The sequence below is a fragment of the Arvicanthis niloticus genome, chromosome 6 (genome assembly GCF_011762505.2).
Source record: "Arvicanthis niloticus isolate mArvNil1 chromosome 6, mArvNil1.pat.X, whole genome shotgun sequence".
NCBI classification, from domain to species: Eukaryota; Metazoa; Chordata; class Mammalia; order Rodentia; family Muridae; genus Arvicanthis; species Arvicanthis niloticus.
Genome location: NC_047663.1, coordinates 26,480,279 through 26,495,196, shown reverse-complemented (window position 1 = coordinate 26,495,196; position 14,918 = coordinate 26,480,279). Strand labels below are relative to the sequence as shown.

The 14,918-nt window shown below is 46.4% G+C and overlaps 1 protein-coding gene across 3 annotated transcripts in view; it reads right to left on the bottom strand.

The window, feature by feature from the left end:
• B4galnt2 (beta-1,4-N-acetyl-galactosaminyltransferase 2 (SID blood group)) overlaps window positions 1-14,918 on the bottom strand; it is a 42,933-nt gene that overhangs the window by 2,865 nt on the left and 25,150 nt on the right. For 2 of the 3 annotated variants that reach the window (XM_076935921.1, XM_076935919.1), the window contains exons 5-10: window positions 10,731-10,768; window positions 9,033-9,213; window positions 6,817-6,903; window positions 2,209-2,396; window positions 1,347-1,523; window positions 103-322 (exon numbers count right to left, since the gene is read on the bottom strand). In XM_076935921.1, coding sequence (XP_076792036.1) covers window positions 103-322; window positions 1,347-1,523; window positions 2,209-2,396; window positions 6,817-6,903; window positions 9,033-9,213; window positions 10,731-10,768 — 891 coding nt within the window. The remainder of the gene's footprint in view (window positions 1-102; window positions 323-1,346; window positions 1,524-2,208; window positions 2,397-6,816; window positions 6,904-9,032; window positions 9,214-10,730; window positions 10,769-14,918) is intronic. The other variant, XM_034507214.2, reaches the window with a different exon arrangement.

Genomic DNA, 14,918 nt, shown 5'->3' with positions numbered 1-14,918 from the left:
CATAGTCTGAGGTGAAAAAGGAGATCCCTGGAGTAGCAAGAAGGGGTTTCCGAGGAGGAGCCCATTTCCCCATTCCCTGGCGCACCCCTCCAAGCCTCTCACCTCCGTGGGCCACTCGTTGCAAGACAGGATCAAAACCGACTCTTCGGAGTTGTTCTGTGTGAGCCAAGAAGAAGTTTACAACGCCACTGGTCAACACGCATCCGGGGAAGCCATCCAGGGCCTGGAATGATCCCTGCCTCCGGTGAAGACAGTCCCCATCCTCGCTCTGTTCCAGCAACAGCCTGAACTGGAACGTATTTCCCTGCACGCTGCCGCCTACCTAGTCAGCAAACCGAAACCAGGGTTTGAGCAGGATCAGTGTTCATCCCTCTAGGAAGCCCCCCTGGACTGCAGCTCTTAAAAGAATAAGAACTGTACTCTGGATCTAGCCTCCAAAGGACCCAGTGGCTCCGCTATGTGGCCACAGCCCCTCCCACACTGTTGCAGGGTCATTGAATCCCTGTCTCCTCCACATGCAGGCACGCACATGCAAATGTGTAGACACATACATACACACTTGCTTTGTAGCGGAAGCTGGCCTCGAACTCCCATCAACCCGCTTCCACCGGTTTGCGCCACCAAACATAGAATAACTTTAAGGGTTTGGTGGTGGTGGTGTCTTTGACATAAGAGCTCACTCTGTAAACCAGGCTGGCCTTGAACTCACAGAGATCCTCCTGCCTCTGCCTCCCCAGTGCTAGGATTAAAGGTGTGTACCACCGTGTCCAACTATATTTTCATATTTAAAATAAAATGTGGGGGCAGTGGGATGTGCAGAGATGACTCAGTGGTTAAAAGCATTTGTTCTTGCAGAGGACGTGGGTTCTATTCCTGTCCAATACTCATGTGGCAGCTCATATCCACGTCTAACTCCAGTTCCAGGGGGTCCAGCACCCTCCTCTGGCCTCTGTTGGCCCAGATATACATGCAGACAGAACAACTATACACATAAAATAAAAGGAAATCTAAAAAAAAAATTTTTTTTAATGTTGTGACTGAACAAGAGCACAGTTCTCTTAAACCTCATATAGTCCAAGAAAATAATTAGAAATCTTGTACAAATATGCTTTTTTACTGTATTTTTTTTTTCGTTGAACAATCGTAAACATTTTTTAGTGTGGCGTATAAAATTTGCTCAAAGAAAACAGTTGAGGAGTCAAAAGCAGAGCTCATGCTCTCTGGCCTGAGCGGCGAGCCCCTCATCCTGTCAGTTCCTCCCTCTGACACTAACTTTCCTTTCTCTTTCTCCATTCTTCCTAGTCACTACAGATTGCAGTTGGCTGGGCTTGGCCATTGTCCCTTACCACATCCAATTCAGTTTTCTCCAGGACATCCACCAGTACCTCAATCTTGGTCTTGTTGCTGAAGAGAAAGTCATCATCCACCCAGAGGACGTATTTAGTAGTCACCTGTGAGACAGCCAGGTTTCTACCAGCAAACCAGCCCTGTAGGCAGCATGGGGTTGGATCAGCAGTTGTCACCTGGGGAGGGGGAGTTCTTGAATTCCCAGTGGCCAGGCTGCCTCCTCCCACCATGGGTGAACTTGGAATCTGTAGAATCCTGTAGTTCAGACAAGGCTGACAACTACAGTCTGCCTCAGAGAAACATGGCAGGGACAGTGACTTTCTGGATCAGAGACTGAGACAAAGACTGGAAAGTCCCTCCTTGGTCCAGTGGCCTCTGTGAATAGACTGGAGTCCTCTCTCATCTTACAGTTGCCTTCTACCTCCTGGGAGATGTTGGTTTGGGGAACATTTGCTATCAGTGACATTCTTCCCTTTTTTGTGCTTGGAAGATGGGAAGGAAGGAGAGAGGAAAGGAAGCAGATGGGTCGGGGAGGGAGGGAGGGAGAGCCTAGCTTGGGCACAATCACAGGGAATAAAAGGCTCCTGTGGCCCCACACATCACAATCAGCTGTCAGGTCCCATATGTCACCTGTGAGAACCCCTGTCAATTTCCACATCAAATAGGAGGAGATTAGAATAAACTACCACCTCATTAATGCGGGATAATGAGATCGATCTAATTTCCCTCTGCATCTGAACAAGAGAAGCCCCAACCCCTCTTATCGCAGGACTCTGCTCCCTAGAGAAGAGCAGGAAAACAGCTGAATCTGGGGCCTTCTTGTTCTGGGAGCTGGATGTCCCCGGTCTGAGGGGGACGTACCTTCCCAAAGGGCATGGTGTAAAGCTCCACGTTGTCATCGTTAATTTCCAGGGGCTCCTTGCTGTCATCAGCCACAATCACGGTTAAGTCTGGGTAGTATTTTCGAATACTCTGAAGCAGGATCTTAAACTTGTGGGGACGGAGAAAAGTCTTGGTGGCAATGGTCACCAGGTTTCTGAGCTTCCTCTCTAGAGAAAAATGTAGAAGTGAATACTAGAACCCCCTTCCAGCCGGGCAGTGGTGGCACACGCCTTTAATCCCAGCACTTGGGAGGCAGAGGCAGGCAGATTTCTGAGTTCGAGGCCAGCCTGGTCTACAGAGTGAGTTCCAGTACAGCCAGGGCTATACAGAGAAACCCTGTCTCGGAAAAAAAAAGAACCCCCTTCCAGATTTCCTTTGTTCAGATGGGTTTTGCTTTGTTTTGTTTCCTACCAGGCCGGAGATTCGAACCTAGGGTCTTACTCGTGCTGAGCAAGCACTGAGTTACACTCCCATTATCTGATGGCCTCTTTATCCTCTAACCCTGTCAGCATTAGGAACCTCATGCCTTCTGTACACAGGGGGTGTTTAATTAGCGTTTTTCAGTTGCACTGGGAAACATTTTAAGGTTACCCAACTTGGTGAAATCTTTTTGTCCCTGGTTGCTTTTGCTGGGCCATTTTCCTGCTGTCTGGATTCCTCATTTCCATCATGCTTGTTAGCAACAACTTGTGTCCTGCTTCCACCTTAACAACTAAAAGTTGAGATGCCCCAAAGCCCAGGAAAAGAAGACAAGATTTAAAGGCCTCATGGCCTACCTTTGCCATCAGTTCTGAGAAGAGCTTTACAGGAGAAGTCACTGCCTCTATCTCAGGAAGGCATGGTTAGAAAGAAGTCTACTTGAAGACCAGAGGACCTGGACCAGGCTATTCACTAAAGCACATGATTTATTAAAACAAACAAGAAACCCACAAGACTTGGAGAGGCTGGGGAGATGCTCAGCGGTTGAAACATTTGCCATTCAAATGTGCAGCTCCCCAAGTTCACATCCCCCAAACCCACAGAAGTGCTGGGAGGGTGTGGCAACATGCCTGTAATTCTAGCTTCAGAAGATGGATTCAGGGGATCCCCAGGGTAAGCTGTCCAGGGAGACTAGCTGTTTATCTGGGTTTGACTCACACCGAATTTCAGTGAACCAGGTGGAAGTGCCATGGAGGTAGATTCCAGGCAGTAACCTTGGGTCTCCGCACGATTTTCATGTACATGTGTATGTGTTCATGTGCACCACTGATACACAAACAGACGTGTTTACACCGAAGCACAACATATGTATACATAAACATGGAAAGGGTAAAAGAGAAAAGGGTCACCCCTTCCACAGAAAAGACACCAAGATGCAAACACCTGAAGCAGCAAGCACCAGCAGCTCTTGCAGATGACTTGGGTTCACAGCACCCATCTGGTGGCTCCCAACCACCTGAAACTGCAGTTCCAGGGGCTCTGGCGCCCTCTTCTGGCCCCCCTAGGCACTGAATGAGTGCATGTTGCACATACATAGTGTAAATAAACACACAAATAAATACATTGATCTTAAAAAGACTCGATATTCATTAATAATAAAAATTCTTAGAAAGGAGATGGAAGAGGAGAGGTTTCTTATCCTGAAACACCTGCCACATGGCAACGTGAATGGTATCATGCAAGAATTTTCTTCTTAAAGTCAGGAGCAAACAAAACTGCCTGCTACTATTATTGGACACCATGGTGGAAATTGTAACCAAATATAACATGACAAGTATCTTAGTTACTGTTCTATTGCTGTGAAGAGACACTATGACCAAGGCAACTTATAAGGGAAAGCATTTAATTGAGAGCTTACTTGTAGTTTCAGAGGTTAGTTCATAACCATCATGGCTGGAAATATGTTAGCAGACAGGCAGGCATGGCACTGAAGCAGTAGCTAAGAACTTGTATCCTGATCCATATGTTGCAAGCAGAGAGAGGGAGAGGGAGAGAGAGAAAGAGAGAGAGAGAGACAGACAGAGAGAGAGAGAGAGAGAGAGAGAGAGAGAGAGACTGAGACCACAAGCACAAGCTGAGACTGGTCCTGGCATGGGCTTTTGAAAACTCAAAGTCGGAGCTGGTGAGATGGCTCAGCAGTTAAGAGCACTGACTGCTTTTCCAGAGGTCCTGAGTTCAATTCTCAGCAACCGCATGGTGGCTCACAACCATCTGTAATGGGATCTGATGCCCTCTTCTGGTGTGTCTGAAGACAGCTACAGTGTACTCACATACATGAAATAAATAAATAAATCTTAAAAAAAAAAAAAAAGAAAAGAAAGAAAGAAAACTCAAAGTCCAACCCAGTGACATACCTCCTCCAAGGCCACACCCCCTAATCCTTCCTAAACAGTTCCACCAACTGAGACCAAACATATGAGCCTCTGGAGGCCATTATCACTGAGGAAAAAGATGTAAAAATTAGGAGACAATGATTCTCATCATGTATCTAAGAAAGTATGCATGTTTTAAAAACCACTGAAAAATTAGCTGATATTCACTCCCCCTTCCCCCTTCCCCCCTCCCCCGACACACACCATGAACTAAGCATGCTCCCACCGCCATGGACCCTTCTGGGAATGTTAAGTGTGACTGTCAAGTTGACAGGATTTGGAATCATCTAGTAATTTCCAAGGTAGGGAAACCCACAGTGAATGAGTGAGTGTGAGTCTTCCATGGGCTGTGGTCCTGGACTGCATAAGTACATACAAAGAGGGGGGAGGGGAGAGAGGAGAGAGAAAGAAAGGGAGGGGGAAAGAGAGAAAGGGAGAGGGAGAAAGAAAGGAGAGAGGAAGGAAAGAGGAAGCCCAGCATGTATTCTCTTCCCTGCACAGGCACAGTGTGCCAGCTGCTTCACACTTCTACTGACAGACCTTCCTTGCTGTGATGGTGATGGGTGGGACCCTCAAACCATGAGCCAAATGAACCCCTTTTCCAGGAAGCTGCTTCTGTATTTTGTTACAGCAGTGAGAAAAATGACCTTCAAAACCATTAGTCAAAATAAATCGAGAGAGAGAGAGAGAGAGAGAGAGAGAGAGAGAGAGAGAGAGAGAGAACTAGGTATACAGGCTCACACCTATAATCCCAGTGCTTGGGAGGCAGAGGCTGCATGATGGTGAAGTCAAAACCAGGCTGTGAAACAATATGCAACCTCACAAAACAAAAAGCAGCATCACTAAAAGAACGTTTATGGATTCAACATTAATAAGAAAACTCACTCAGGACTGGGAAGGTGGCTTGGTGGATAAAGTGCTAGCTGCACAAACATGAGGATCCAAGTTCAAATTCCCAGCACCCATGTAAAGGTAGGCTTAATAGCCATAACCATAACCCCAGTGAGACGCAAGGTGGAGACAGGAGAGTCTCTGGAAGGTCTAGGGCCAGGTACCTTGGCATATGCAGTAGCAAACAAGAAAAGGAGACCTTGCCTCACCTAAGGTGGAAGGAAGGCTAGGACCAATTCTGAGATTGTCATCTGACTTCATATCCCCACTGTAGCAGGAGTGCTTGCCTGTGCGCTCTCTCTTTCTTTCTTTCTCTCTCTCTCTCTCTCTCTCTCTCTCTCTCTCTCTCTCTCTCTCACACACACACACACACACACCAATTACCTGTAATCTCACCACTAACAAGGCTAAATCCAGAGGATTACCAGTCTATCCTGGATTATGGAAGGGATGGAAATTGAACTGTTGGCAGAATGCCTACCTAACACACCCAAAGCCCTAGGTTTCATCCCTAGCAACTGAGTTTCTGGAGCTTGCATAAAATTCCAGCCCAGGGAGAAGTGAGGCAGGAGGTTCAGGAGTTTAATAATATTCTCAACTATATGCCCTACATAGTTTGAGCTCACCCTGGGCCAAGTGAGACTTTGTCTCAAAAAGGGACTGAGGGGACTGAAGAGACGTCTTGGCAGTTCAGAGCATGTACTGGTCTTGCCAAAGACCAGAGTTTGGCTCCCAGCACCCATGTCAGGTGGCTCACAAACACTCCAGCCGTAGGAAGATTGAAATTCTGGCCTTTGTGAACACCCATACACAAGGGCGCATGTGTACACATGTGTGTGTGCACACACACAATTAAAAAGAATAAAAATGAATCTTAGAGAAAAAGTGTTCCCCCTGTCTTAGTTATTTTTCTACTGCTGTGAAGAGACACCGTGACCAAGGCAGCTTATACATAAATCATGTAACTGGAGGCTTGCTTACAGTTTCAGAAGCTGGGTCCATGGCCATCATGGCTGGGAGAAAGGCAGCAAGCGGGTAGACATGGCATTTTAGAAGTAGCTGAGAGCTTATATCTTATTCACAAATTGGAGGCAGAAAGAAAGCAAGACTCTAGCATGAGCTTTTGAACCTCAAAGCCCATCCCCCAGTGAGACACCTCCTCCAACAGGGCCACACCTCCTCCAACAGGGCCACAACTCCTACCCCTTCCCAAAACAATTCCACCAGCTGTAGACTAAGCATTCATATACAAGTCTGGGGGGAGCCTTTGTCATTCAAGCCACCACGACCTCTGAATTTCACCAGGCCTGATACTATGCCAGAGCCCCAGGGATAAGAGCCTTACCAGGTCCAGGGTCATACAACTTGGGTACAGTCTGTTGTTTGATAGTCACTGGAAACTTGGCCACTGACGACTTGGATTCCACACTCACTGGAAGGAGAAGAGAGGTCAGAGCCCAGGCAGTGTCAGATGCGATCAGACTCTGATGCCCTGAGGAACCGAAGGAGACCAGCAGCTGCAGGGAGAGTCTTGCCTTCGAGGAGGCTGAGGGCTCATGTCTCTGTGGCACCCTGACTTCTGACTTGCTGTGCATCCCTGAGGCAACCTGCTTAAGGATGGGCTGCTAGAACGGGCTGGAGATCCAAGGATCTGGACCACTCTGCCATGACCCTCTGTCATGTCTCCAATGGCAAGACCAGAACAGTAATAGCCACTGTACCTTAGAACACAGGGTCACTTTTTGAAGGGAAAGGCTTTAAAATCTGAAGGTGGGGAGGATGCTTACTACAGCTATGAAGGATAACCCAGGACTGCTAGGTTATCCTGATTCTACCTCCCAAGTGCTAGGGTCTTAGGCATAGCACCCCCATGCCCAATTTCATATGATGCTGGGTCTTGAACCCAGGGCTCTGTGCACGCCAGGCAAGTACTCTATGAACCAAGCTGAGCTTTTATTTGTGCAAGTTACATTCTTTCCCCCTTTTGCTGTGCTCAAAAAGGAAAAGGATACTTTTAACTGATGCAGACAAAACTGAGACTGTCCTGAGGGTGGCAAGATTTGTTCTCCCAGGAGTTTCTGTAATGGGGGGTGAGGGAGTGGGGATTTGGAGAGAGACAAGGTCATATCCTTGGAACTGGTCACATTCTCTCTCTGAAGGACTGCTCACAAGATATTGGTGCACAGGCTGGTTAAGTGAGTTACCTCCTCAACAGAAGCTGAAGCAGCTTTAAAAGTTCTAGAGAGGTCATCAAAGTGGTTCAGCAGCTACAGGTGCTTGCTGCTAAACTCAATGACCTGAGTTCGATCCCTGGGATTCACATGGTAGAAGGAGAGAACCAACTCCTACAAGGTGTCTTCTGACTTCCAATGTGATATGTTCATGCCCCTTCTCAATAAATAAGTTAGTGGAAATTAAACAGATAAATAAACAGCTGCTGAGAACAGCTAACAGGACTGGATAAGGCCAGCCAAGCACAGTGATGTGTGACATAATGGAGCCCAAGGCATAGCAATTGAGACTTTGAGGCCAGCCAGAGACACACACAAGATCCTGCCTCAACAAATGGCCAAACATAAAATAAGCAGAGTGTGGGGGTACATATGTATAACGCAGAGTGTGGGGGTACACGTGTATAATGCAGAGTGTGGGGGTACACGTGTATAATGCAGAGTGTGGGGTACACATCTATAACCCCAAAGCTTGGGAGAAGCAGGGAGGGGATCTGGAGCTCAAGACTAGCCAGCCACAACTACATAAGAGAGTTTGGAAAAATCCTGGGTTACATGAGAGCATATCTCAAGAAACAATAAGACTAGGGATGTAACTGGGTTGGTAGAGTGGTTGTCTACCATACAGAAAGGCCTGTCTTTGATTCTCAGCACTGCATAAACTGTACTTAGAGGCGCATTGCCTATAATCCCAGCGTACAGGGGGTAGAAACTGGAGGCACATAAGCTCAGAGTCTGGAGTTAGCCTGGGCTATCTACAACCCTGTATCAAGCAAAACAAAACTCCATTTATAACAGACAGAATGGGGTGGTGTTGTGGTTTGCATCAGTGTCCCCAAAGGTCTGCATAGTATGAGTGTAAACCACTGTTTTGACACTGGGAGGTGGAGCCCTTAGAAACTAGGGTATGACGGGAGGTGTTCAGATCCCTGTGGGCACACCTTTAAGGTGGCAGTAGGATCAGCCACTTCCTAGCTATGAGGTAAGAGTCTCCACCATACTATACTGCCATGCCACAAGGGCTAACTCACCATGGACCGGAGCCTCCAAGCCTGTTAGCCAGAGCCTTTCTATCTCTATGCTGTCTCAGTTATTAGCCACAGTGACAGGACACTGACTTGGTGACCACGTACGCAAGGCAAACAGTGTCAGTGACGTTTTTCAAGTCACTCTGTGAGGTCAATAGCAGCAGGGACTCTATTGGGTGCAGTAAATAGGAAGGTAACTGTCTGGGCTCAGAAACTGGCACACAGGAAGAGTCCTGGAGGAAGGTTTTGAGAGGGCACAGTGCTCTTTTCCAGCATTTTGAGATCAGAAGACAGACTCTCACCTACGTCCACCTTGTGGAGATGGTACACTGTGCTGGTGTACGTCACATGCTGAAGGATGAAATTCAGGACCTTCCGATGTCTGGTGGAGATGGTCAGCTGACTCTGGCCTCTGCCCTGAACCTCATTGTCTGGGACATCAGCAAGGGTGTTCAGTGTCCCCAGAGAAGCTTTCAGGGTGACCTAGGGGTGACATTAGAAGTATTCATATTATTGTACAGCTGTCAGTCACCCCGTCCATCTCTAGAAGCTCGATATCCTACCCAATAAAATGCTATTCCCACCTGACTGCAACCCCTTAGTCTCCCATCCTCTAAACCCTGAAAGATTCTAAATGCCGGGGATGGAGAAAAATCCAGTCACAGGAAAGGCAAGTACCCAGAATAGCCAGCAGGGGGCAGAGCACCCAGGGTAGACAGACTCATCAGGAGCTAGGACAGGATAAGACTGGTTGTAAAGGGAATACATACTACAGTTAAGCCCTCCCTCCCCCACCCCCACTCCCTTTCCCCTCGAGACTTAAAGACTCATGGATTTAAAGGACTCACTCCTGCAAATATCTCTGTCTTTATGGAACATTGTTCATTGAGACTTCTTCAAGAGCCGGGCGGTGGTGGCGCACACCTTTAATCCTGGTGCTCAGGAGGCAGAGGCAGCAGGATCTCTGTGAGTTTCAGGCCAGCCTGGTCTACAGAGTGAGTTCCAAAACAGTCAGGGCTACACAGAGTAACGCTTGTCAAAAAAAAAAAAAGAAAGAAAGAAAGAAAGGAAGGAAGGAAGGAAGGAAGGAAGAAAGAAAGAAAGAAAGAAAGAAAGAAAGAGAAAAGAAAGAAAAGACTTCTAGGTTATTTCTTCTCCTCCTTATTTTTCTTCTCTTCCTCTTCCTTCTCCTCCTCTTTCAACTGAGATGCTAAATCTTTTAAGTTCAGACTTCATTTTAGAGAACTTGATCTAAGTTTGAACTCAGGCAAACTAACAGGCTGGTATCTAGCATTAGTTTCCAAGTTGCTTCCCCAACAAAACCAGGTCTCTAGGCTAATCCCCCAACAAGACCAGCAGTTCCAGGTTACATTCTCAACAAGACTAATGTCTCCAGGTTATTTCCCCAACAAACCTGCACCCCCAGGTTACAAGCCCACCCCCTTCTAAGGACCACCAATGCAGAGGGGAGCAGAAGTTAGGTTTATAATCTGACTCCCAACACCAGCCAGTTATGTTAAAGGCCACAGTAGCTTTCCAATCAGATGCTTGAACACATGCTCCCTGCTTGCTGCTTACTATAAAGCCTTGCCCCATAGACATTCGGGGTTCCCCCACCATCAAAACCATCCTGCGCGGTAGTGCATTGGGAGGGGGGACTGAGCTAGCTCGAGTAGAATAAAGACCCTGCTGTGGGTTGCATCAGATCGGCTCCTGTGTATGTTTTGGGGGGATCATTAACATTTCCCTGGGACAACACAAGGTCTCTAAGGTCTCACTATGCTGCTTGCTCCTAAAGCACACACAGACGTGGAGGTAGCTTTGGAAGTTCTCCCTGCAGCCACTCCAAAGGCTGGAAAACTGTGCAATGCCCCCCTGTCCCACTTTGTATTCATGTGGGGTTTGAGTTGGATTGATGACAGGGTCTAGTTAAAGGCTGAGATCAGCCATACTTGTAGAAGGGAAATCAGAGCTAAAAACGCTGAGTTGGGGACTCTTACCTCATAGACTGGGGCATCTGGCCCTTCATACTGGAGGCCTAAAAGACACAGGAGAGGGGGAAAGTGTCTGAGTGGACACTGAAGCTCCCTCATACACCTACCTTCCTGCCTCTGACTCCTACATATCTGGAGAGCCCCACCAAGTGTCACTTCCTATCAGATGGTTGGCCTACATAGTCCCCATTCCTGGGGCTGTGAGATGGTCCCATGGTCTCAAACCCACACGAGTCTAAGACTTCCACTGCTCATCCTCAGCTTTGGGTTCTGTGAACTCACACAGCCCCTTCCAGATGGTCGTGTTACTGAAGGCAAAACAACAATGGAGACATAATGAATGATCCTTATATGAACCTGGGAATAGTCAGACTCTCAAAAATAGAGTGCAACTTCCCAGGGGGTGAGAGAGAGGATGTGATAGTGTTAATTATGAACCTGACAGAATTTAGAATCACCTGGGAGAAGGGCATTTGGGCATGTCTCTGGAGTAATGGGAAGACCCACCCACTGTGGGTGGCACCGTTCCCTAGGCAGGGGATTCTGGCCTGTGTGAATGGATAAAATGAACCAAATGCAAATGTGCATGTATCCATTGCCCCCTTCTACTGACTGATTGCAAACATAGTATGGCTAGCTGATTCCTGTTCCCAGTGCCTTGACTTTCACCATGACAGTCAGTAAGCTGGAATTATGAGGTAAATAAACCTTTCTCCCTTAATCTGCTTTTGTCAGGGTATTTTTCTTTATAGCAACGGGAAAATATGCCAAGACAGGGGAATTATTGGTTAATGAGTATAAAGTTTCAGTGTGCGTGTAGAGTATGGGGGCAGAGTGCTTGCCTAGCATGCACAATGCCTTGGGTTTGATCTCCAGCACCACATAACCCTAAACATGGTGGTGCATGCTTGAAGGTCAGGAGTTCAAGGTCATTGGCTTACATAGACATGAGGAGTCACATGTGTCTGAATAAAATGACTGTGTCAGCCCTAAGGGAGACATCTCTACCCAACCCCCTCTAAGAATCAGGAAACATCACACAAGAGTTGACAAAAAGAATGTTAGAGTCAGAACCCGGGAGGAGTGCTGTAGAAAGCTGTCTCCTGGACATGACGTGGCCTTTTCTGTCATGAACTCACAGCAGCTGCAATTATCTGAACAAGACCAGGCCCATCACGGATAGAGGAAGAGCTCATGAGGACCTGCCCCTCTCTTGAAGGGCTATTGGCAGTTAATGGTTGGAGGACGGGGATATTATCTTCAGTGGTATAGCTAACAGTAAGTTGTTCACTTAATAAGAAGTAACCCATCACCACCACCATACTCGTGCAAGCAAGCCTAATAAAACTCACTGGAACATATTTATTTCTTTTTTAAATTTTAATTACAAATTTTTATATGTATGAGTGTATTTTGCCTACGTGTATGTATGTATGTGCATTTTTAAGGACATAAAAGCAAAATGGGGGATTTAACTGGGAAGCAAATCGGGTTCATCTGGAGGGGGAGAACTAGAAAAGGTAGTGAGGGTAGAGATGAACATGTATCATAGTTTAAAAAAAAAAAAAAAAAAAAAAAAAAATTTAAAAATCCTTCACGATCTGACCCCAGCTTGTTTTCCAGATTATGTTCCTGTCACCCATCTTCCTTCACTGAATTCCAATTTGTGACATAAAGTCTTTTATTCTAAAACTCGTTGTTCTAGAACCAGAACCTTGCTACCTGCTGGAGTCTCAGCTTTCTTCATAGTTTGCTTTAACACTCCTTGCTTTGTAATCTCTGTCTGTCTGTCCGTCTGTCCCCAGCTCATATGTGTATGTGTGTGTATGTGTGTGTGATGTATACATGTGTATGGAGACCAGAGGTTGACTTATTTTATTTTATGTGTCCGGGCGTTTTGCCTGCATGTGTGTCTGTGTACCATGGACCTCTTGCTCACGGGGTTCAGAGGCAGCAGATCCTCTGGAACTGGAGTTACAATGCCGGGATCACCATGTGAACCACGATAAATCCTTTCTGAGTTGTTTTCAGGATATTTTTATCAGAGTAACAGGAAAAAACAAACAACAAAACAAGACAGTCTCCAAGGTTTTTCAAATCATTTGTGATGACACTCTTTGAAACTATTAAATGAGTTGAGCAATTTAAAATTATTTCGTTAAAAATAAAAAACACAGGGCTGGAGAAATGGCTCAGAGATTAAGAGCACTGGCTGCTCTTCCAGAAGTCCTGAGTTCAATTCCCAGCAACCATATGGTGGCTCATAACCATCCAAAATGAGATCTAGTGCCCTCTTCTGGCCTGCAGGCACACACGCAGGCAAAACGCTAATACATAATTAAAAATAAATACATATATGTAAATAAATAAATAACTCACAGCCATGATGACACACACCTTTAATCTCAGCACTTGGGAGGCAGAGGCAGGTGGATCTCTGTGGTTTTGAGTCTAGCCTGGGCTACAGAATGAGTTCTAGGACAGCCAGGGCTGTTACACAGAAAAGCCCTATCTTGCAAAATCTTAAATAAATAAATAGATACTACAGAACAAACAGATTGGTGCTATGCTTTGAATCTGCGTGTCCAGACACTGAAGGCCCTAATCCCTAATTGATTTTTGATCTATCAATAAAGGTGCCTGTGGCCAGCGGGACAAGCAGCAGGAGATAAAACCAACCAGCCTTGTGAGTTTTTGGGTAAATGACCAGTGTGTGTTTCATTTAAGGATCTGAAGTAGCTCCTGGGCAGGTGCTCTAGTGTGACCAGCCAGGAGCACAAAGTGATGCAGCCAAAAACTCACTGCAACACAAAACAGCCTGGAGAACTGACTCAGAAGAATGCTACGTAATCATAAGGATCCAAGTTCAGATCCCAGCATCTTAATATCAATATGGGTGTCCCACACACACCTGTTACCCTAGCCCTGATGGGTGCAGAGACAGGAGGATTGCTGGGACCTGCTGACTTCCAACCTTGCAGGGAAAACATGAGCCCCAGAAAACCTACCTCCAAAGGAAATGCCTGACATAATAGAGAGCACTCAACACGGTCTTCTGACCTCCAGACACATCTACACATTTTGAAGTATACACATACACACATATATGCATAAGTAAATGTTTTAAATAAGCAAACAAAAGATCAGATAAATAGATCTTATTTTTTTTTAAATAATTAAGTTGCCCAAACTGTGAGATCATTTTTAAATGGCTACTCAAAAATATTGTCAGGGTTAAGAGTACGACACATTGGCACAGCCCTTGTCTGAAGTCTTGGACTCAATCCAGTCTTCTCCCTCCAGGCAAAATACATCAGTCATCCCACGGGATGTAATTAAGTGTGACTTCAGCCAGAAAGGAAGGCAGAAGTGAAGAGGTGGCTGCCACTGAGCCAAGGACAGCCAGCTTCTCCTTCCTCTTGTTCCATCCAGAAGGCTCTGCATGGATTTGGTACCTGCATGCCTCCTATCTATCTCAGGCAAGCACTCTCCACCTGTTTGCAGTGTGGGTTTGGCTAGTTTGGGTCTCGCTCATGGAGACTTACTGGATCCTGAGTGCCACTGTCACCCAGCTACACTGAGGTCTTTTCCATGTCCATGACTCATTGGGGAGGGGATGGGGGACTGTTTGCCTCCAGATGCCAAGAGCCCATAGCAGGGCAAGAACCCACCAGAAGGTCCAGAGTCCATCTACCACCTCTGTGGGGAAACACTGGTCTCCCACACTTGGCTTTCAGAAAGAAAGTGATGTTGAACCAAAGGTATGCATAAAGACCCTGTGAAGAGCTATTTTTGTCTTTATTGTTTTATTTTATTTGTTTTAATTTGAAGAGTTTGGGGTATGGGGTTAAAACAGTCTCACTGTGTAGCCGAGGCTCATCTCAAATTCCTATCCTCCTGTCTCAGTCTCCTGACTGCTATGTGATTACAGGTGAGTGGTACCACGTTGAGCTTGGAAAGGAATTTAATTGTGATTTTAATTTATATTTAAATGTTTTATTTTATGCACATAGATGTGTGTGTGTGGCAGGAGGGTGGGAGGGTACATGCATGCCACAGCTCACATAGGGTGGGTAGAGGAGAGCCTGAGGAAGCTGACTTTCTGCCATGTGGCTCCTGAGTATAGACCTCAGGTATCAGCTGAGGTGCAGACACCGTTACCTGCCAAGCCAGGCTTCCTACCTAGAAGGGAGC